This window comes from Myzus persicae, unplaced genomic scaffold (assembly GCF_001856785.1).
Source record: "Myzus persicae strain clone G006 unplaced genomic scaffold, MPER_G0061.0, whole genome shotgun sequence".
In the NCBI taxonomy this organism is placed as follows: domain Eukaryota; kingdom Metazoa; phylum Arthropoda; class Insecta; order Hemiptera; family Aphididae; genus Myzus; species Myzus persicae.
The window spans coordinates 536,405-562,844 of NW_019104266.1; the positions used below are offsets into that span (position 1 = coordinate 536,405).

Sequence of the window (26,440 nt, forward strand, 5' to 3'; positions counted from 1 at the left end):
CTAATACGTATACATTACTACAGTTGTTAATGGTGTTTTCGGTTATATTAAAGTCAACATAACACTATAAGTACTCATTATATTGATGCAGGCGTATTGCCCAACTACAGTGTTTATTTTTCTAACGGTACCTATACCGATATATTATTATTACTGTTTGCTCGATTCGCACGGGCGTATGCATACGTATAATTGCGTTGAAAGTTGGGACAGTAACAATCCGGAATGATGTTATTTATCAAGATTTATGTACAATACGTAACAAAACGCATACACAATATGCTTTTACTACAACTTCGGGGATGCGAACACGCGAGCGCTCCGTCTCTCTCTCTCACACACACACACACACACACACACACACACACACACACACACACACACACACACACACATACACATACACACACACACATCATGTTGAAATACGACGTTATACGTAGTTTAAACAAAGTTTACACAATCGAGATTAACTACTGCAAACAACTCAAATGTTCGATGATTTATATTGTATAATAATGATATACATTAATTAAAATACTCGGATAAAATCGATTGCAAAGAATTTTTCAAACAATAATTATGATAATATTATAATATATCCAGGTGTATTTTTGTCATAAATCATTGATAACATAACCCAAAATAAACTAAAGTGCATCGAAGTCGACTCACTTTTAGTGTAAAAACTAAAAACGTGGCTCACAGGAAAAACCCCCACTACTCGTGAGAAAGTGAGATTTTGATAATTTTTTTTTATTTAAAACATCTCTTTATACCGGTTGGATTGATATCTGAATTTCAAAAACTCTAATTTCATAAGTTTTACTAAATGTCAATATGTTTCAATTTTGTAGTATTTTCAAGCCTATTTTTCTATCGATATTTAAAGTTAATTCAAAAATCTTACATAAATATAGTTTTCGTCTTTCAAATAAAAAAATATATGTATATCAATCTGTGTATAATACGATTTGTGAGTCCGTTTTCCTGTAAAATCATTTTTGATCGTTGAAATGGTTTTATTGTTCCACACATAACTTGAAATTGCCTGAATTTGTCCAACTTAAATATCCGGCTCAAAGAGTCTTAACTATAATATAATATATTTTTAAAACCTACATGTATATGGTATATGGCATACATGTCTCATAGTAAAATTTGTAAATGGCATTCTTATAAATAAATGTCAGATGAAATAATATTATATTATTCAGGTACTAAATAGTATTATTAAATATTATTTCGGCCCATACATAATTTATTAACCAATAATACTCAGTATATACTATTTACTATAAATACGATAAACCAATTTTAAAAATTTAAAGAATATTATCCGAATCATAGGAAATGAGGATAATGGGATATAAATATAAAGAGGTATAAATTTAACCTTATATTTGAGTTTTACTTCTTCTGTTTCTATTTAATTCTAAGAATTTTATCAATCAAACTTTACCGCTAGATTTACCGATTATAAAAAAAAAATAGAAGTATCTACATCGACCTTAGGCATTGTAAATGTGGTTAGAGATATAATGAAAAGTGTGGCTACTATATGTTAAAGATGGTTGTCTGGTAATTAAACGAACACAACACGATTGATTTGAACGACTAATACTTCATAAAAAAACAAAACAATTTATCTGATGTGAAACAGTAACATTAGCATTTAACAAAAATAACAGACTAATTAAGGCAGGAGTACTGCGTCCTACGCTACCCGTTGCCCGTTGGTTACTGAGGCACATACACTCATAGAGTACCTAATTACATTATGTGGGGGAGATCAGTCAGGGTGACCACCCTCCCCATGATTTATAACATATATAAGGTTTTTCAAACAATTAAATTTGTTCTTTACAATTCTAAACCAAAAAAATAATAATAATACTAAATTGATACTGTTACACTTTAAGATTAAAACTTAAATATAATATTTTGTATGAAATTATTTGGGATTTGTGTAACGTAATAATCTCTGAAATTAAGTCAAAACTAAACATTTTGTTATGTTAAAAGTTCTCGAAACAGAAGACGATTGTCGATTAGCGCTAACCAATATTTATTGCGATACTAGGTCCAACTCCTACGGGCCAAAATTTCGGGTTATTGCTAAATAATGTACACAAAGTTTACCATTGAATTAAAATATTATTCAGGCACAGTCTTATAAAATGATTGTTTCATCATAATAAATTTAATTTTATAATTTTGGATTGATTGCATACAGTTATATTATTATGAAATGTAGTTTGATATAGTAACTATGAGGAAAAAACTATTTTTGTTATTCCTTTTTATCCTAGTGTCATTGTGAATAAGTATAAAGAATAAGTTATTTTTTTTTAGAGAGTAAATACAAACAAAAATTAAGTAGTAGAAATATGCTAATACATATTATAATAGTAGTCTGAATTTATAAGACATTTTAAAAACAAATTAAATATCTAGGAATGTATTATTTTGTTAAGTGAAATTTCTGTTCTTGTTTTTATAGTAATGAACTTTCTAATGATTTAACACGAATTAAGATACGTTAATATATTAAACTACTTTCGTTAAGTATATTTTGTCATGTTACTCTAATACAGAAAATGTTGGTTTTGACTGAAGTACCTACTGAATATTTTACCATCATTAATTAATTATTATAAGTCTGATGTATGTTTCATAATCATTTCTCGTAATATAACAAATATAATTTTTTATGCATAATATACATGGTACAATAATATTAGGTCGTAATATCCGCATTTCAATCTTCAATCGATACATTATACTAGTAGAAATCATTTGACAAACCTATAGGGGTATTTTAACAGTAGTTTTGACTAATTACCTATTTATTTTAACTGCAAAGCTAGATATTTCGAATATAGCATGTTATTATAATATAGTATATCTTTACTTTGTAAATTTTTTGTATTAAAATCGCATACACAATGCGCCATGCTATACATATAATAATATTAATATTACTCATTCGTATAGATGGTTAGTACTTGGTATCGTATTTTATTTTCCGAGTATAGCTATATAAGCTGTATTACAATGTTTTTTTAGTCCGTTGGTAATTAATAATATTTAAGAATCAAGATAAGTACCTCATAATATGGTTTCAACCTGAAACATACATTTTACATCTGCTTAACATGCGTTGATTAGGTCCTGAACAGAGGATGATTTATGTGCCCTATCTAAATACAACACAGATGTGTTATTGCATTACTGCGAAAACCCATTCTCTGATACGAAACACTCGTCTTGAAAATGTTTTTTTTCACCATAATCGTCGAAATTGGACAAAATATTTCGTGATAATTAATTCTTTTTCCTACACATTTTTCTTTTACACTTTTCTGGCTTTTTATTAATTTTATAAGCTGTGACCGTTCGACAATTTGCCTGGACAAATTGCTCGTCGAACGTCATGTGGTCGCCCGTTTGACAAGGTCGCCAACCACGAACCGAGGCCCAAAAGACCGGAGCATCGTGGATTTTGTATATATATATAATAAATTAACACGAAATGTAAAAAAGGAATCTATTGTTTTTATTGAATTTTTTGTGTTGAAATTATTTGACACCGAGAAAGCCGAACGGCGTAAAACTCGGACAAAGAAAAAGTATAATATATATATGTTTGACAATCGTCATACATATGACTATGCCACCGATTATAATAATAAATTATGAAATGATACTACAAAAACCTCGCGAGGGGGCTCGGTCGCTCGTAGACGCCGAGGTATACATTATACATTACATATTTTTTTCCGGTATACATACCATTATATTTATATATACATAAAAGGAAACAAAAAAATAATTACATACCAGCCAAAAATTCACACACCAACATGGTTAAACAAAAAAAACATTCCGCTCATCATCCGATCCACCGACGGTAATCCGCCGCGGAAACGATTTCGTGGATCTCACTCAATTTTTAAGACTTACACAATATATGGATAAAAACTCGGACGCTGGCTTTTGGTTGCCGGAGACGTCCGTCCAGGTCGGAGGGCAAGAAGAGAAGAAAAAAAAATGCTGGGTGTGCAGTATGGAAGGTGGGCAGCGGTTATCGTCACGGCATAGGGCTTCCTTATGGATAACGGCTGCGGCGACGGTTCGATAGTACAAATTCCACAAACATTATGTGTATATATATATATTATACCAAGGATATACGTGCAGTGGTAATTTGGTAGTTGATATAAATAATTTGGACATACGTAATTTGCATTACAAAAAGCATGCATACATTGAGTCATGACTTTTCAATGAACTATTGCTAAATATATTACATAGTGACTTTATATAATTGTAATAGGATTTTTCTTTATTATGCCACTACGAGCTCTGATGCAAATCGAACGATTTCGTTTTGTTCTAAAAATAGGTTTTTTTGTGACCCTATAATTAGTAATTTCACTAATACATGGTACATAGATTAAAAAAATCCCATAGTTTAAAAAACTGATTATTAGTTAATATAAAAAAAAAACAAAATGGCTTTGTAATAAAATATCTATGTGGTATTGTCGTATAGTGCTACTTAAAGTTTTCAAAACTATTATATTTCCCACTACATTGGAGACCTGCCAAAGTTTGAAATTTAAACAATGGGTACTACACAAAAACTGAATTGAGGCTCAGGAAAAAAATATCTTTACAAAATGTCTATGTCGGTGTTGTGTTATGACAAGATACATATTAGAGAAAACAATTGAGAACGGATATTGGTTCTAATTAAAAATCAACATCTCAAAGCTTAAACACATAATTTTAAATAAATTCAAACAAAATGTAACCTAAATTATATTCTAATTTTTTTTATTATTATTATTAGCTTCTATTGTAAACTATGATAGCCTAACAATTATTAAAATGTGCATAAAAATAATTAAATGTTCTAATTTTAAAACACAATAAATTATTCAGTATACATAACATACAAAATATAATAAATAATACTTAATCAGTTTTTATATAGCACATTTGTTATTTATCTTTTATTGTTAAGCTCATAATTTATATTAATGTATAATATTATATTATAATATGTGTATATACTTTGTTATGCTTATTACAGAATATGCACATTATGATGAATTGATAATTTTATCAGACAATAATATTATTATTTTTTGTACATTTCTTATAATTTTGAAATAATGGAAATATTTGTTAAACAGAGAAACGTTTAAAAATGCATATTAAATTCGATCTTAAAAACTATTCACAACAATATAATCTTGTGTTTCAGTATTAGTTGGAGACTGTAATGTTTATTTTTTTTAACAAACGACAATACCTAAAATTGCTTATCGTTGTTAAGCCCCATCAGATTGATGTCGTCATTATTCATTGTCGGAACTTTATTTTTTTATTCTCGAGGAATCAAAAAAAAAGTGCTGATACTGGGGTTTAGTGGGCCGGGTATCTTTATAAATCGTAGCATTCAAAAACCGATTGTGGGCGTTGCATGGTTTATCCAAAAATGGTCAATATTTGTCAAAAAACGGATGCTCGTTTATATTTATCCACCTACATAAACTACCGAGAAATTTGAATAATGACCTATCTATAGTTCATTATAATATGTTAAGTACGCTTCCTCGCTCTATATACTCGGAATCCAAGTCTATACAATATTTCCCAACAAAAATGTATATACATATACTCAGTTCACATCAATCCTCAAATCCCTTGCATACCTAGTCCAATTAGTATATATATAGGTTATATATATTTAGACAACTTATGATATAAATGAAGGGCCACCAGTCATCCGGACACTCACCCACACGCTGCGGTTACCGAACCGTTGATAATGCTTATGTTTTGGGGCTTTTGGGGCGAATAAATACCTACGTAAAATGTTTTCATGTCACAGTCATGGCCAATTATAATTAACGTTAATAAATAGTTCCTTGGAAATAACGAAACCGATGAACAATTGAAAAAAACACTGGCATCCGGACAATAAATCGTTATACCTCATTACGGGTGCGTGTAAAAAAAAAATGGCCAAAAAACACCATACCTATTATTATTATGGATACACACCGGTAATATCATATCACGGCCAATTAGAGCTTAAATAAATAGATTGATGTAAATATCGAAACCGTCTGAAAACAATCAAAGGGGAGAGTGTAAATAAACATAGTGAAAAATTCCTGAGCCTTATTATTATTTTAGCCTTTATTTGGATATTATGCCTGTCACGTCCAAATAAAAATATGTATGTTCAATGTTCATGTATAAGATGTTTATGACGAAATCACTTCCATTATTTAACCATTTGTCACTCAAATTAATATGAAATTTATTCAAACAAATCCTAAAAGACGAAAAAAAATAGTATGACGTATACACGTAATTGCGTTACGAGGTCATAATATTACTCTTGTTCCGTGCATCAATGACAGATATATGCCAAATGTGGATAAAATGCGGAAGGATTTAAGTGTTTAATTATACAATAAGACACTATAATAGTTGCACGGAGTACGATATTTTAACAAGTATTTGTATAACAAGTACCTATATTAAAATAATACTTAAGTTATAAAAATATAACATATTTTACTTTACCGATGATTTGGTATCAATACACAAAGCTAGGGAAGACAATTCGACTATTTTGGTACATTTTGGTTAAAGATGCATATTTTAAGTCTTGTACGTACTTCATAAAATTTTTGATTTTTGAAGAAAAAGAAATTATAGGATTAAAAACTACAGATCGTGATTTTAGCATCTTATCTAAATATTGCAGATTGTGGTAAGTTTTTCTGTTTCTCTGGCTTTTTTTAATTCTTGTTTTTAATTCCTGAGTAAATTGTTTAGCTTTTTGACTTTTATGTATTACGTGTTCGTATTTCGAATGTTTTATATGGAACAGTATTATTAAAAACAAATTGGACTGTGGAAAAAAAAAATATTTATGACGGTGGATTTACAAATTATTTACAAACGTCTAAAGTTAACTTTGACTTGGAGCCTTTCAATAGCAAAAAGTTTTGAAGCACAATTACCTTACTTATTTCGATGAGAAATATGTGCACGTATAAAAGGGCCCTGTGTTCCACTAGTGAAAGGTTATTTATTTAGTAGCGAAATGGCACCTAACGTGATAAATGATAACAAAACTTCTTTGTCACTAGAACACGTTGAACATTTAGTATTTTTATCAAAAATTATAAGTTTTTAATCAAAATGAAACAACTTTCTCTAAGTTTATTATTTATTTATACTTTATAATTTATAAACCTGAAACAGAAAACTTTTAAATTATTTGTTATTTCATTCGATTAAGAAAAAACATTCTGTAGACAATAATAGATTTTATAAACACAACAAAGAAAGTGTAGCCATAATACTTGTTTCACAAGGATAAATAAAAGTAAAATAAAAACTTCATAGTGTTCTGATTTTATCTTTACATCAATTATTATTTATTTTATTATTAAGGACCCTAGTTTCTAAACCCATCGGATGTTAAAGTGCATTTACTAGATTAATTCTAAATTATCGTATTTAAAATGATAATGTATTTAGTTTATATTAAGCGTAATATATTATATAGATTACAAATTAATAGTTTGAGGAAGTTAAAACCACCTTGATGAACAAGTTCTGACTTAATTGAGAATTCTAATAAGGAGATTTCAAATTTATTTATTTTTTCTATATTGTTCATTAGTTAATACATAATTCTAATAAACAGTACACAAAAATAATAGTGGTGTAAGTACTCTGATACCTATAGACTATAGGATACTGTTCATTTTTTTTACACCAATAAAAACATAAACGTAGTGAGACATTAATAACTTTAAACTATTCGATTAAATTCGTTTAGGTTTACTTGAAAAATAAAACACAAGCATAATATAATATGAGGATTATATTGGTGTTTAAATATTTTTAAATTATAACGATTATGGTACTTCAAATGCTATGCAACTATGAAAATAATCTGTTTATTTTGAACCCAATTTTTACAAGATGTTTGTATTCATTACTTGTGATTGAATTAAAAAAAAAAAAACAAATTATTTTATATTTATAAATAATATTATATAAATATAAATATATATAATCGTTAACTCACACTTTAAACTGATAGGTAATAGCTACTTAATTGATTTTTTAGACTAACCAAAATACTATTTACAAAAAACAGCATTCGTGTCAGCAATTTAATACATTCCTAAAGTGCTTTGGTTGAGAATATATTTACTAAAATGATTGACACAGTTCATCCAAACTGATCGGCCATAAAATTATTGTGCTTGTCGGAGAACTGTACATCTATACAAGTATACAACTACAGTGTACAGTGGTGGTTGAATTTATTATTGTATAAGAGTAGACCGAGAGAGATTTCTGAAACAATAAATAAAGTGAATTCTATATTATGTTACTTTAAATTATCAAGCATGAAGATTAATATATAATAATATATTCATATACCTTCTACTTCATGAATAATTGTGTATATTTATAATTACTCGCCAAATCTGAAAAACGTGATTTTACCAATATTTTTAAGCCGATGCGGTTTCTATATTTTGTACTTTGCGATCGGGCCTGACATAATATTTATATTCGTAATATAATTACAACGTTGTAACAACAGATTTGAACGTTTCTCGCGTGTGACGAACATTAAGGGAATGCAAATTGTTGCCACTGCGCAATGTATAATATGCGTCTATTTTATTTTGAATAATTAGGAAGGGTTGAAAACATTTCAAACTAAGGTTGATATGCACGTTTTTATATTTAGTTGTTGTACTGTGGAATGCACTCATTGTTGGTATGACGAAAACTATGATACGTGTCTTAAATTAATCTTTGTCCAGCTCCTAGATAGGACGTTTTATATTTATGGTATATGGTTGAATATTAACACCAAAAACTAATTTAATTAGTATCTCAATGTTACACATTGGTAACATTCATATTAGAGATTAAAGGTTTACGTCAGCGAAGTTGTCCACACTACTTACACTCAGACACTTCAAACCTCTTCAGAAAATTTGCTATACATTTCGAAGAATTTGTTGTCATTTCCAAAATAATGAAACAAATCATAATTGAATAAAATATAACAAAACTAAGATATTTCACCTTATTATATTGGGTAGATAGGATAATATTATGATTTTATGTGCAGATATAAAGTATCAGAGCCAACGATCTTTGTGAGGAGGGAATAAAAAAACATGAGATTAGAGTTCCCCCTCAGGAAAAAAATAATATCTGAAAAAACCAAACCATTCTGGAAATTACAGCACATAAATAACAAATATTCTAAAGAGGTTTGAAGTGTCTGAGCGTAAGTGAGAGAAGAGGACAACTCTACAGACCTGGAAGATTTAGCAATAGATAAAAAAAACCTACGTTCTTCAATTTATACACATATCGAAAATAGCATTTATTATTATTATGATTATGCGTATTATACAGAGCAAGTGTCTGTTGTTTGAAATATATTTTCATACATTAAATAAATCATTTTTTCAAATTATATTCATATAATAATCTAGTACTTTAGCACGCATAGTATTAGTATTGTTTAAAGGTATGTTGCATTATAATATAATGTAAGTGATTTGAATTTCATAGAAAAGATTTTGTTTTTGTCTTATGAACATACGAAAATCTAATGACAAAATGCAGTAAGCGTTTACGACCACAAAACAAAATCTCTTCAAGTTCAAATTCGTATGAATGCATTATACATAGATATACTATATGTATAATTTATTATGTATGCAGTTGTTTATTGTTATGATTATAATATATTATACCAAGCGTCAAGAATGCACATTCGCCGCATCGGAAGTGTATGCAATATGCACAGTGCACAATGCACACGTATATAAAGTAATATAAAATATTATGATACCTAGGTAGGGTGTTTACTGGGTATCGACATTTCCAAAAAGATATATGAGGCGTTTCCAAGACCAATCACAAATAATCTTGGTGGATGTCAGAAAAAAATAGTCAATGTGGCTGTAAGTAGTTGGCACAAAATTAGTGCACGTTTAAAAAACTTTAAATGTTTATAAACAAAAAAAAAAAGGTATTTTCTGAGTAAAAGAAAACCCTGCCCACAGTAAAATAATAGATACATACGGTACATAATATTATAATGAGTAGGTAAAAAAATAAGTGATATAATATTATATACTTGTATACAATTTATTGCACAGTACCTATACCTGCTGAAACTCGAGTTATCGAATTCCTAAAACGATATTATTATACACTCTGTATATGCACCCGCGACGACGGATTCAGGTTAACGTGCCGGCCGGCACCTGGCACCGAGGCAAACATTTATCCATCTCCCACCCGACCGCTGACTTGACGGGCGGTGTTTTGGAGGGGGTGATGTGCCGGTGGTTGGGTTTACGGAAAAGGGGTTGTGGGGGGTTGTGGCTGCCCGCGCGTCGCGCGTGGTGAAATCGGATTAACGTCATGCATGTCGGGCCGACCGGATCTCGCGACGAAAACAACCAGGGCGACGAAGACTCCGACGGAGACGCCGACGAGGACGAAAACCCGCGTATAATATCGGCGGCCGGGCAAAGTATATCCGAATTCGTCGTCGTCTTCGTCGCCATCGTCGTGATAACCACCAAGAAACATGGGTAACACCGAGAGCAATGTGGCCAGTGGCGTCAAGAAGCAGGTCGACACCTCATCATTGCAGATATACAACCTGGTCGACCTGAAAGGTTCGTATAAATTATTGTGTGTTAGACGCACTGCACAGCTGTAATATAGAAACTCTGTGATATTATCTGCCTGTGTCATGCACTATCAAACGCTAAAAAAACACACATTTCATACATGCCACTTATGTCAAATGAGTACACAGAAAATATGATATCCATCAGATGTTCCAAAAACAAAATATATATATGTCACGGAAAAACTAGCAAAGTTTAATTCAATAATTGTTATTTTAACTATTTTAAATTTTAATGTTAAAATATTTTCTTACTAAGTTTCTACGTCGTATGCGTAATATGAAGTGAGCCAATAAAAAATATTAAAAATATAATATTAATATTTCCGTTTTATCATGCATGTAATTAATCTAAATAGTAAATTCTGAACACAAAAGTGTACATGATATTATAACTTAGCTGCCTTAGATTTTAAATACAGCCGGTATGGATACATTATTTCAAAATTGAATAATATTATACATGCATTCATAGACACCTTATTATTTATTCGTTGATTTCTGTTACAATCTGATATAATAGTTTTTTTTTTTAATTATAGTTTACAGCTCTAGTCAATCGATCAGTGACATTGACACATTGTGATAATATTCCAAGGTCGCTGTTCAAAGTTTCAAAAATTAATCTAAATCTGTGTTAGGCACTTATTATGGTACTAATTTTATAATTTTACAAAATCAATATAAGTTTGTTTTGATATAAAATGTAAGTTCATATTCAAAATATAATACAATTTGTACTCAAACCCTATTTAAAAAAAAACAATTTATTACAAGTTGATAAAGCAACTAATAGCTTAACAGACAAATAGCTTAATATAAGAGCTACGGTACTGAGCTGCAGTACAGGTTACAGCTAATACTCTTCAACGTTGACATAGTTAATTTAATTCGGTCCAGAATTCATTCAATTAGAATCTATAATATCGTCCAGCGTTTTCAATATCATATTATAATACGCTCGGTTCCATGATGTTATATTGTAGAATTGCATATTATGTAAAAAGGCTTCAAAACTTTTTGCGATAATCCAAAATGATGTTGCTTCATAAAATATCTTGCCACTTTAATCGCTTATTTCAAACTACCACTGCGTTTCAACGAAATTGCTTTTTAAATAAATAAAGATTATTAACAAACTTACAAATTTAATTCATATTGCTTAACTCATTAGTCACTGTGAAATGCATACGGTATACAACTTAAAAGGAATTAATTATTATGATTTATAACCAATTATGTGTTATGGTAGGTACAATAGTACACGTTAAAAGTTTTTAGAGGAAGTTGTTTTTGTTTTTCAACAAATCACTGACTAATGTATACTATATATATTTTAGTGTTTATTTTTAATTAATTAAAACAATTTAACAAATCTAGAATATTTTAATAACTTTTAATAACAAAATGCGCTTTATTATTAGATGTTTTAAATATTTTGAACTACATTGATTGAATGTGACAATTATTTATTATAATGAAAGTTTTTAAATTAAGTTAAAACGTTATACAATTATGTAATACGTTATTTCGTAAGACGAAGATAAAGTGATATAAAATCAGTTTTAAGTTTAAAAGAAACCAGGTAACTATATTTTTTTATAGGTTTATCTTGGTCATCAAATGACATTAAATGGAACCAATGTATTTTGTCTTTAAATAAAAAAGTAATATTTTTAAGTGGTATAATTGAAAATAAATGTATGATTCCTAAGGGACTATCGTTAGTACCGGTATCTATGTAATGATCATAGCTTAAACTCTATACATTCCAGATAAATGATACATAAATATTTTATTTATTTGCACTATTTTATATAAAACTGTGAGTTAAAATAACATCAAATAATTTATTATAACTTATAAAAATAATAGTGGCTATATTAGTACTAAAACTATTATTATTGTAAATAAATAATAACACTTAAGAAATGTCTTATAAAATAAACAATACAATATAAAAGTAAGACAAATATAATGGATTTCAAAACGGTCGAATAATATTTTGTTTTCAAAAGCTTCGAGAGAGTGTATGAATATTTATTTATTTATCTAGTGAACGTTATGTTAAAATTACAATACTATAATATGACCAGCCAAAATTATTATAGTAACTGGAGATCATCTAAAGGAAATCTCATATGTTTGCTGTCTTAAAAATTACAAAAATACCTTAGTATTTTTTTTTTTTTTGTTAGAAAGAAAAATTTAAAATTAAAGAGTCCAATTTAAATTCAATTTTTTTGTAAACAACATCATATATTAATAAGTTATAACGTAACTATAATATTATTTTAACCAATGCCGATCTAATTAAACACAACAAAAGTATCAAGTAAAATAATTTCACACACCATTTTATTTCCTAAAAGAAAATTAAGTTGTAATAAATTTCGTCAACTATATTATCAATGTGTCGATTAAGCCTTAAAGCTACTCAAACGTACACGTTATACACCGGCAATAACCTAATAAGTAATAACTGTCATCGCGTCCCTCGTCCAAAGACCAATGACGGCGACGTAAGGTCCTTTATCAATTATTAATATATTAAATATAATTACAGCATGCCATCCTCTGGACCCCGACACCGCACGACCTCTACTTCCAGGAAACATAACAGGTCGTCCTGACAGGATTTTTCATCCGGAACGGGATCTAGAGTAAACTGTCTTAGGCATTCTGTAGATATTAGGCGAGACCTCTGTGACGCCACCTCGTAGACCACTCGCCAATAATTGTACCCCATAAACGGGTACTTATTATTGAGGTGGGAACGTCCTGGGAACCACGAGGCACTTGCTAGTGAAAATTATTACATTCCTGCAGGACGGGGCTTGGGCAAGTTGGTTGTTGTGGGCTTGTGGCGTGATTACAAATTATTTATTACAAAATTAAATGTCCTTTCTATCGATTTCGTTGCGAGCTGGTTTCACAGAAGAGTATATCACGTTATAATATTATATCACTTTACAGTGTAACGGTGTTATACGCATTATAATTTATTATCATACAGCTTTATACTATATTACGAATCAACTTTAGATTAGAATTAAAAAGAAAAGTATACACAGAATTAATGTTAATCTAGTTATCATTTTTCCATTATATTACACGCGTACCATTTAGTCCGGCTTAACTCCACGCCTGCTTGAGCAAAGCATTAAATATCCCTTTTATTTTCACCACCATCTTAGTATATTAATTATAAATATAAACAGATATATATTACTATTTATACTCAAATTAATCGCATACCTCGACAAAATAAACTAAGTCCACATCAAATAATAATAATATTATAATACTCGCAGGTACAACCGTTTCGTGACGTCGAAATTTATTTAGTATGATAATATATGTAATATATGGGTATACAGTCGGCATTATATTCGGGGGTATTATTAATTTAATAACGCATTGTACGGTTCAATAAAACGTCTAGGTATAGTATTTAGTTATATGTTGTACGTGTAGCGAAGAAAACGCGTACCTATACCTAACTATACAGAATTCCATTCCGTCCACACGTTATTCAATTCGACATTTTTTCTAGCCTCGTTCTCGGTCGTTAAAAATCAATATGGATTTCTTCCGACCTTTGCACAGTCACGATGAGTTTTAAATTATTTAGCCAGTATAGGTACAATAACAATCTAAAAATTGTTATTTTTTGTTCAATTAGGTTGTGGTCTTCTCGTGGATTTGATGAAGAAAGCCGTACAGACAAAAAATTTTGCCGAGCTGGATAACGCGATCAAAACACAAGTGGAACCCATGCTGTACAACAAGGGTGAAGGCAGAATGATACCGATTGCCAAACTCGTGTTACTGAGAAATCGCGACCGTTCCCGGGCAAGATGGGTCAGTGAAAAACATTCAAGCTTAACAACTTTGTTTTGTTTTACAACTTAAATTTTTTTTTTTACACAATCTATAAAAAATAAGTGCAAGTGCTGTAGTCTGGCTGATGGGTTTATTGTGTGTGGGCGAAGAGGACTTTCATTGGAAACACTTAGGTGTTGGTAGGTTGGCTTATTCAGCTAGTAGATCACTGCACCATTTTCGTTTTAAGCACCTTACTTCAGAGTCACCAGGAATGTTAGAAGCTAATAACTCACTTATGAATAGGTTGCAAATTGCAATGAATAAGTAAACAAGACTGAAATATTTTATAAAGAGTATGGCCGCTATTTGGATGGGGGAAATAAAGAGATCATTCTTTTGCTTGTGGTTAATACCTTCCTATAAATACAGATGAGCTTTAATGATTTGACGAAGACATTTAGATTGGAAAGTTTAAATATTGACATACTGTAGTTCATGTTGGAACGTTTAGCTGATCCCTAGAGCTGAATTCCGAGGGTCCACATGGGTTTAAATTGGATGCAGGACATTGTATATTAGTATTTTGATAATAACTAAGATGTAGGTGTTGTAAGGTAAAAAAGAATAGAAAATGGCAGGGTCTACTGTTTAGTGTGAATCATTCGTTGTGGAAGTGAGATACCCATGTAAGTCGTTCGGAAATAATTTATTTTTAGGGCCTAAAAATAAATTATATCCTCAGCCGGGGAGAGTGGTATGTTCTTTAGAGTGATTGTAGGGCAGTCTCTTGCTAAAAATGAATATGAGATTACATTTTAAGCGGCACAGAGTAAAAAAATTAGGGGATAAAATTAAACACGCAGGGGCCGGTAGTGTTGTATATGTGTATTTACTATTTAGTTAAACGTAAATTCGTAACAAGAGTGGGCAGCAAAAATTTTTTAAAAAAAGGCGATCTAATAAATAAAAAACGAACAGGACCTCACTGGAGTGAACAAGATATTGCTATCGGATTAATAAATCAAACATGCCACTTATTTGGATGGGTTACGTGCCGTCGATATGCTATTCGAACTAGTAATAAAGCATTAAACTTTCGAACGGCCAAACATGAATGTATATGGCTAAGAAAAAAACGAAAACTTACGAGCACTGATTTTTTCATTATTTAATGTTTTACAGAAAAATGTTATAAAGTAAAAGATTTATCGAACTAAATCTTGTAGAATGATAAATTATGGCGTGCATGTATATAATTTGAGTGTACAATTAAATATGAGATCATAAACAAAATTGTTCTAAGGTTTTTAAGTTATATTTTTTATCAAAGGTGTNAACTAAATATAATATACATAGACTTTGTTTGACAGTTAATTGTATTCAAATAAATCAAATAATAAAGCAACAGTTATTATTTTTTGGTTTCAGCTGCTGTTGTAGGGGTTATAAACTGTGGTAGGGATGAGGTTGGTTGGATGTTTTTTTTTTACGATTGTTACGGTAGGTAGCAAACACGTGTATGTGTGGCAAGGTTTTTAACTACTGGCGTGCATGTATATAATTTGAGTGTACAATTAAATATGAGATCATAAACAAAATTGTTCTAAGGTTTTTAAGTTATATTTTTTATCAAAGGTGTTAAAAGTATAACCGTGTTTGAAAATTGAGGGTGGTGCTAAGCGTTATTGTACGGTTCCAAATGGGCGATCAACTGACATTTTTAGCAACGTGCCGTGCTTTCCGTTTCCTCCCGGCGTGGCATAAGTTATATTATAAGTTTATAAAGTATATCGAGACTTGTGGAAAAAATATGAGAGATTATGTATTAAAATATAATATAATATAAATAAGATTTAATTTTTATGAAACAAAATATAATTACATCTTACTCTTGCTGGAATTTCATTAACTTATTTAATTAATCTAACATATTTATTTCTTTTAAATTTTAATGCTTAAACTATCATTATATTTTATACGAAAACAGTAAAAACTTTTGATTTTTCAAACATAGAAAACTCTTTAAAAATGAAAAAAATGTTCTTAATTTTTTGACGGTATTTATTTGTTTATATAGTTTGTATCATGCCGTTATTTCACTAAATTAACGTTTAAAGTTTAAACAGAAGGTGTGGTGTTGATACAACTTATATATATATATATATATATATATATATATAATATATATATACATATATTATCCCCATAACATAATGTTTCTCAGCGCTCTAAGCATGTCTGAGCTGTACAACAAGGGTGAAGGCAGAATGATACCGATTGCCAAACTCGTGTTACTGAGAAATCGCGACCGTTCCCGGGCAAGATGGGTCAGTGAAAANTATATATATATATATAATATATATATACATATATTATCCCCATAACATAATGTTTCTCAGCGCTCTAAGCATGTCTGAACTTAAAACAATTATAGTTCGACGACTACAACGGAGTGATTAATATTCGATTTTGGTTCATTAAAAAAAGCATAAAACTATTCTTATAACCTCTATTATAACACATTTTGATAAAAAATACGAAATCTCCTCTAAAATTCGTACGGTTTGATTATTTTCACGTAATCCATTAGGTTCTATAAGGCATTAAGGCGCCTTGTAATTGATGGAAATCTTTGATTTTTCGATTCTAATTTAATAAATAATGAAACTAACAAACTAACATATTGAGCAATAGTTAACGAAAATCATACAACGATAAAAAAAACATAAAATATCACCAACATTGATTTAATTGCGATAAATTAAAAAAAAACATTGAATGAATTAAAGTCATATTTAAAAGGTACGATATTATGATATTTGTTCGTAAATTATCAGTTAGGTTTATATAAAGATAAATTATAATTGATGATAATTTTATGGTAGATGGATTTTTTGTATATTTTCCCAAAACCATTTTTGATTTATAAATTTATAATTTGGTGACGTATTATGTATTTATGTGTTACCTACTGATTTTTCTAAATATTGTGAACGAACAATAATGATGATGTATTATTCTTCAACATGTGACTTCTATCACTCAAAAAATTTGTGTCTATAGTTAAATATTATAAAATAAATGACTATATTGATATAATATAAATAAAAACTGACTTCATTTTAAAAATAACTTCTTTAACTTTGGTCACTGGTCACTAAATCTAAAAAATTAATGAATTGTATTCATTAGTTGTACTAACAGTAATTATTTTTTTGTATTTTATATTAAACTGCAGTTAACTTTTGTCCATGGTAATTTTTAAATTCTTCTTAAACAAACATTTTTTAAGTGGTATCTCACGCAACTATGACGCTTTGTTGTATTTTATTTCACCTAGTGTCAGCGTCATCAAAAAAATGTTTTGCAAATATTTAAAATCGATTTAGCAAATATCACATCGTAAAAATACAGAAGAAATTATTTAATTTAATGATAACAAAACACTGACATTATACTAATGATATATTTCTAGAATAATGACAACAAAATACTGGAATATAACATAATATAATTGATTAAATTTAATAATATATAATTTAAATTTACCAATCTGACCTAATGGCCCTTTTAGTCAACTGTTGTAGATAAATTTGCAACTTTTTTTAATAACTGCAGTATCTATACATATTTTTTTTTATTGAACTTAAGCCCGGCGACTAAGGCCATTAGCTGTTGTAGGGGTTATAAACTGTGGTAGGGATGAGGTTGGTTGGATGTTTTTTTTTACGATTGTTACGGTAGGTAGCAAACACGTGTATGTGTGGCAAGGTTTTTAACTACTATGAACTCGGGTGGTCAGTGGTCACCCATCCTTGAGCTAGTAGCTGTGGCCCTTACTGACTCTCAGTTGCATTCCACGACTGGCAGCAGCCAACGCGCCACGCCGAGCCACCTATACATATTATTATTACATTAAATGACATTAAAAATTAATAATAAAAAAAAACCTAAGCTGTAATACAGTACCGTCGGTGTATAGCTGTATACAAAATTGATTTAAATACTAACACACCAAAATATAATGAACGACTACAGAAACTAAAAAAACTACATAAATATTTTATGCCACAATAACTTACTAAGTATTATGTGCATACTACCTAAAAATTATGTATTTAGCATAATGTGAAAAAAAAATAAACATTTATTAACAATATAGATATCACTAAACTCATAATTTAGTCTTAATTATGTTATATAATATATTTTTAATTCTGTATTAGTGTTTTGACTTATTATTATTATTATATATAATTACATTGTGCGCCCAATTATATTATATTCGTACATAAATCAATCACCGCAACTACTTCATTTTTCGTGACTAGGTACTGTAATAATAAAAATGCACCTATAGTATAAATATTTAATATACATGCTTTATGGCATGTTATAACTTTGAAGTAGGTATAAGATTAACAATAAAATACTAACACGATTAAAAAATAAAAATTATGTATTGAAATTGCTTTAAAAGCTTAAACTCAGATTTTAATATTTGATAATATTAAATTATTTTTAAACATGTGTAGGTCATAATGATATACTGAATGATCTAAATTCACTTATTTTGATTTATTTTAATCAAAGCACAGTTAGAATTGATTGATTTTTTAAAAATCCTTATTTTTTTTTAAACGCTGCCTATGTTACAATAAAGTACTTTTTTAAAAGTTTCATATTGAACTTCCTTCCTGGAAAGAAAACTCGTTTACATTATCAAATAAAACTTTTAAATAATCTTATATTTTTAGTATTTTAAAAATGTGATAGGTATTATACAGTTCAATGGATTGACCATATTATTTGTATCTGTTTATAATTTTCAAAACTTCAAAAATGCTCGTATAATGTGTGTTAGTACATACAGTTTATTAATTTTTGCGACTGAAAATTACCTTTTTTCTTTATATGCATAAAATTCGTTATATCCGTTTAATTTCAACTAAATAATTAAACTATTTTATACATTTAAAGCATGTTTGATTTTCACCTAGATAGGCATTAAAAACCATCTTTGTACTTTTGGTCTTGAATTTTTACCTTTAAAAGGTTATATCTGAGGAATCGATTTTGGAAAGTATTTCCTTTGATTATAACGTTAGAACCACGGTTTCGATAATACAATTATTCATGATTAGACACACGTAACCACCCGTCGTTGGTATATGGGTAGGTACCATTTTTCACTCATAGGTAATTTAGTAATAACATTTAGGTCTAAGGTCCAACGTGTAGTAAATAGTAATGCATTTACAATTTCTTTACATTTACTGTGACTGAAAATAAATCTTTTGTCAAAATAACCTTATAACAAACCAATTATAATATTTTTCAATGTGTTCAACGACAATAAATTGTAATATATTATTATAAACTAAATATAATATACATAGACTTTGTTTGACAGTTAATTGTATTCAAATAAATCAAATAATAAAGCAACAGTTATTATTTTTTGGTTTCAGCTCGAACAATAATAATGAATCTAAAGAAATTTATAGTTTTAAAAATTATTATAAAACAGTTTATAAACCAAACAATTTACAAGACTTAATAAATAAATCAGTATGTTAAAAATTAATTAATCGACAAAATATAATTTAAGTTTAATTACGTTGGCAGTAGGCAAACTCGGCAATCATCAAAGTGTCTAGACTATACGATTTTACTAATATAATATAGTTATATTATAGGTAAGCCCGACGAATATGGTCGTATATGTGTTATGCATATTATATATTATATTACGTCTTATATAATAAGTTCGCTATGCAATTATAATTAACGAACATTATAACAAACCATTAATACCATCATTAAAACAATTGTCTATTTCTACAATCGCGAATGGCGAATATTAATTATATTAAAATTGGTATATGAGTTACCGACTACCTACCTGTTTAATATGATACCTATCGGTGGCTGTTGTTAAGACGGTAGGTCACAAGTGTCAATCTGACACATATGTTGTTATTCATTCGATCGAATTCCCATCATCAGATTCATCGCAGGTATATATTATAGCTGCAAGGAGCTTCATTAAAGGCACGTGATTTCTCGTGACTGCCCCCCAATTATAATAATATTATAGTTTATAACATAAAACATAATAAAGCACGATGTAAATATTTGAAGAACAACAACTATAAAAGACAAAATTAAAAAAAAAAATAATAATAAACGAAATTGACGTTAAGACGAAGAAAAAAGTTATACACCTTTTTTCGTGTATAATATATTACACCTTTCTGTCCCTGCAGTAGTCGACGACTACAGCTCTCACACTAGCTGGAACGAAAAAAAAATACACTCTATCGTAATATAGGACCACCGCCAAATTTCCTAGAGATCTAACAGTTATACGTGTCAAACTGACACATGACTACAGAAATATCCATTCGATCAAATGCCCATCGGATTGGGCACACGATTGCTCGTGACATCTCCTCCCCCGAAATTATAATAATGTTATTTGAAACTTAATATGATATTTATATTTTATATAACACGATGTCAATATTTTAACAACGGCTATAACACTAAAATAAACGGATAATAATTGCGATTAAGAAGAGAAAATAGTCGTAGTTTCGTAAATCATAATATATTATACATTTATATCTATACAAACCCGTCGCTGTAATCGAGGACCACACTTGGGAGCGCAGTCCCACAAAAAATATACTCGAGCATATCGTAATAATATAGGACCACCGCCTAGTTTCCCGGCGATCGATATAACTTTTTAACGGTTCAAAAAATCTCTGCGGTAGTTTTGAAAGCGCGTAGTGTCGTTGGGGGACGTTCAATGTTTTCGTTTGTGGCTATAACGAGTTTTTTTTTTGAAACGTAAACTAATACACGCACGCAGAAAATCGTATTGTAAAAAAATAATCGCATCAGCCATCACTTACATATTACAATGTGAGCAAAAAACTACGATTTACAGATGATTAAACTTTAATCATTTAAGTTTATATAATGGTTGCATTTATGATGTTTAAAATTGTTAAATTTCAATAAATGCAGTTGATTGTGTCAATATACCTTCTTACGAAGAGTATCTTAAGAGGTTTAATATTGGTGTTAGGTAAAGGTGGGCATTAACTAGTTAAAAAGTTAAAGTTAAGTTAAAAAGTTTTTTTTTTTAACTTTATAACTTAACTAGTTAGTTTGTTTTCCAATTAACTTATGAACTTAACTAGTTTAATTTACAGTTGAAAAAACTTAGCTATTCTCAGTTGATTTAAAAAAAAAACCAATAAGTTAAAAACATTTTGAAATTTTTTGTTTATACGTAAATATTAATGTATCAGTATAAAATTAAAATAATCCAATACTATAATAACACAAACATTTCTGTACTTTTTCTTGATGACATAATTTTGTGTATATTAATATATTTATTTTATAGTTTAATTTAATAAATATTAAAAAAGTAAAAGGGTATACAGTGCACATTATGATAAAAGTTAAATCAAATTGATTTATAATTTATAAATTGGGAACTAGAAAGACACATTCACTCTTTATGTGTTTTACTTAAAAAAAAAATAGATTAACTTTTTTTAAACTGAGTTAAGTTAATTTTTTTTCTATATTAACTTTTAACTTATCGAGTTAGGTTTATAATTTGTTAACTGTTAACTTTTAACCTATCGATCTTGTGTCCTCTTAACTTAACTTAACTTGAGTTAATTATTTTCATTAACTTGCCCACCTTTGGTGTTAGGTGCATGAAAAAAGATTTTACTATCAATGGATAATAATACAATAATTATCAATGTTTTTTTTTAGCTTTATTTGTATAAGTTATAAAAAAAATGTTTTAATTATTATTGTACTGACCCAAACGGGTAGTGAACAATTCAATAAATGCACATTTAATGAGATTCATGAATTTTTAGTCATGTATGAATTTATAATATTTTAACCGTTATAAGGTTTAAAAATAGAGTTTTTTGCCTCACACAGAGTTGTACATATTATACGATTTACCATTACGCATACTCTTTATTATTATTATGTTATTCCGTTGAAAGCTGACGAGTTTAACACCGACCCTTAACTAGGCCATGTGCTGAAGCTAAGCAACAAATAGAGGTAAGGTGCCCTTCAAGAATCCTTCCCCTAAATGTCAGTTGGACTTGCTGTGTAATATCTGTGAACAAGCTTTTTTATTTTTCTGCTAATAATTTCATGCTTTGTTACTTTATAGTATTATATATGCAGCATTTATACATATGTCTATCGTCTGTAAACGCCAACAATCATTTTTAGTGTTATTTTTTAAATCAACGATTGTAAGTGAAATAATAATGATATAAATGATATGACCAATAATGCAATGATAATCTGCAAAATGGTATGGAGATGCTTATAGCATTCGCATTGGAGAATAAACGTTATAATATTATTACATCATGATGAGTTATCGGCTAGGGAACATCGCTCGCTTAATTGAAAAACAAAATTTAGAGTCTTCCTCCCGCCACAGAGACAAAACCCTCGACATACAAAAATATTTCATAAGGCTTTTCGTGAAGGTACACACGTGCAGCGGAAAGAGAACTCCAAGTGGGGCTATCCTCTCAAAACGAGATTTGAACTCGTCACCGTCGTCGTCATCGTCGCTGGTTATTGTGCCTATATTACCTACAATATTATTATGTATTTTTTTTTTTTTGGGGCCAGCGCCGCGCATCGACTTTTGTGCCGAACTTTTGTAGCACACAACACAGTAGTGTTTGTTTTTTTTTTTTTTGGGGGGGGGGGGGTATTAATGGTGTTATAGAGCCATAGAAGCCACTCCAGAGCAATGTCATTGTACACCCAGCCTTTCATCCACCCTGGTCGACATCTCTCTCCTTTCAAACTGATCCTCCTCTTAGATTTTTCACATATTTCTTGACTACGTCATCCCACCTAACTAATAGGTCTTCCAATATGGCATTTTCCTGTCATATTCTTTTTCAGTACTGTATGGTGTAATGGGTTTTTGTTGCCCCAAATGTGAAGTCCTGCCCATGATTGTAGTTTCTGATTGCTTCTGCGATGTTCGGCGTTGTTTCTTTTAAAATTCCCTGAAAGAAATTGAGTCATAAAAGCTTCGCTAGTACGTATTAAGAACCGTCATTGTTTCCAGCTTGTATTTTCGCTTCTACTTTCTTTGACGTTTCGTTGCCGTTTTTTGTTAGAAACGTCCCTATGGGTACTCGAACTGATCCACTACCTATATCAATATCGATATGAATGATACGATTTATATATAGACCTATACTTAAGGAGGGGCTTATCCTTGCTTTGTTTTGCCTACTTTCGGCACTATATTATATTTTGTCTGCACCTCATTGACAGGATTTTTTCTGATGACTCTGCCTGTCGACGACTGAACAGGTTTTTTTAGTTAACTTTGTGACACTGTGTCGTCTACAGTACTCGGTATTCCATCGGCACGCCAGAAGTTGTATGGCTGTAGTGTGTCCCCGTAAATTCGCTCCTCCGTGATATGTCCCGTACACATATTATTAAATATATACACTCAAATCGCACACAATACGCGACACTCGCGCAAGTCGAATGTATTCGTATGTATATTATATTACATATTTACATAATATTATGTGTAATATCGAACGCGTTCGTTGTTTCCGCGCGCAGTGTAGCGCGGCGCTCGACAATGAACAATAATAATTATAATGGCGTCGTTCTCTGGAAACCGTCGGAAGCGCACGGCGCCGTTTAAATATTGCTATCGGTGTGAAACGCCCAACGATTCGGTTATACGATATTAAATATTACGGTCGCTGAGGAGTCATAATGAGTACACACATGCATAATATTACGCACACGACGACGTGCGCATAAATTCGCGGGCGTACAACATAATATTCAATATGTACGCGTTACTGTACGCGCCGTTCGAGGACGTTTCGCCGTTCTGCGCAAAGGATTATATTATAATATCATATCCTCGGTAATGGCGCACTATATACATTATATTACACAATGTGCATTTAAATATGTCTATAGTATATATTATATATTATTATATCGGCAAGGGCGCAGGGAAAAAGTTATTTCCCGCCCGTGACGAGCTTAAACGATGTTCCGTACCCATAATAGTAGACAAACGCACAGCGTATAGCTCTTTTGTGTGTGTGTGTGTGTGTGTGTGTGTGTGTGTGTGTGTGTGTGTGTGTGTGTGTGTGTGTGTGTGTGTGCGTGTGTGTGTGAGTGCGCGTTTATCGAGAATACGACGATGGCGCGTTATTATTTACGATAAAATGTGTTTTACACGACAAACACACTACCGTTACATAATTGGAAAATTACGAATTTAATTGAGTTGAAAGCAGTTCCCCAAAATTTTGGTTCGTAATAATAATTATTTCAATTATCTGTTTGACATCACAGCGAAAGTTTCGGCGGCTGTCGCTCGGGAACACTGTCTGAGTGTTGTGCTCGGCACGCGTATATATTATATTGTGTTCGGGGTGTTCTGTACAATGATATAATACAACACGTGTACATGGCAACAAAAAAAATACCGCATAAACGTTCTTAGTTTTTTATTTGTTTTACTGTTGTTTTTTATTTTATCTCCTCCGACAAATTAATCGACTTCCGAATGCTAATTTACACTGCTCAATGGAATAACAAATTAAAACACGAGATTAATGCGGAGGGAAGAGAAGACATGCGCCATTAAAGCGTCACTGTCGACGAATAAAGTAAACGTAATTTATATTTCGTTTGAAATTTAAAACGCGTGCCATAAATAATAAATGAACGGCCTTTATTTTCCATATGTAAAGTAGAAACAGGCCTACCGAACGCAGTATAACATTGCATTAGGGGACTTACGATTTCATAAAAAGTAGTAGTACGATTATATGTATGGTTATTGGGTATAAACCATTGCACCAACCTGCATCCGGCAGTAATAAATGTAATATAATATTACCATTTGCCAATAATAATATACGTACATTGTATAATATTATGTCTCGACTGACCACGTCTTCAAATATCCATTAAAATCCAAAATATGTATGTATATTATTTTAATTTAAAGCTATGTGGTCATGCTATGCCACGATATAATAATAATCAATAATAATTATATAATAAAATATTACCGAATTCCCGAAAGTTTAATTACCACTTTGGCTAGGTTATGACTTGCAATCAATATTAATTCATCGTAATAATTATAATAATATTATGTCAATCCCACGACAACCTAAAATCAAACAAAATTCAATAGTCGGTCACCATTTCCATGTACTTAACTGACTAAATGAATTTGTGTTCAATATGTAATTATCATTTGTAATTGGACGGAAAGACACAATATTCCACTATAACGTTTCAAAGGTAATACGCACACAGTTTGGGTTAAATTATGTCCAAAAAGTTCTCTGATTATATGTAAAACAATGTCGATGTAGAATTCAGCACCTTTTTTTTATGTAAATACAATTTTGCCTTTTTGGTGTTTACACTAAAATGAAACCACACCGTACCGTACTGGTTTATAGTGATAATATGACTTTACATTATTAATATCAACCATGCCTGACTAACATATTTTATAGCGAATACAGGTGATCATTTTATATAAAAAAGTTTACAAAATAAAAATAATCCTTAGTGGCTTTTATGTCGATCTAGATAATTATATAGATTTTTCAATATTAAAACGAAAAATGGACAACAATGTTGCACAAATTGTATAGATAAATCTATTCGATTATCTGTTTTATTTCTAAAACTATACAAATTTGAAATACAAATAGTATTGGTATTGTACAT

The 26,440-nt window shown here is 30.1% G+C and overlaps 1 protein-coding gene across 2 annotated transcripts in view; it reads left to right on the forward strand.

The window, feature by feature from the left end:
* The first annotated feature begins 10,527 nt into the window (after positions 1 to 10,527).
* The window catches only part of LOC111040686 (transient receptor potential cation channel subfamily V member 5), a 45,365-nt gene continuing 29,452 nt past the window's right edge, over positions 10,528 to 26,440 (forward strand). The window contains exons 1-2 of one of the 2 annotated variants that reach the window (XM_022324691.1): positions 10,528 to 10,772; positions 14,472 to 14,650. In XM_022324691.1, coding sequence (XP_022180383.1) covers positions 10,682 to 10,772; positions 14,472 to 14,650 — 270 coding nt within the window. In that variant the 5' untranslated portion in view covers positions 10,528 to 10,681. Of the gene's footprint in view, positions 10,773 to 14,471; positions 14,651 to 16,862; positions 16,942 to 26,440 lie in introns of those variants that run through there. The other variant, XM_022324690.1, reaches the window with a different exon arrangement.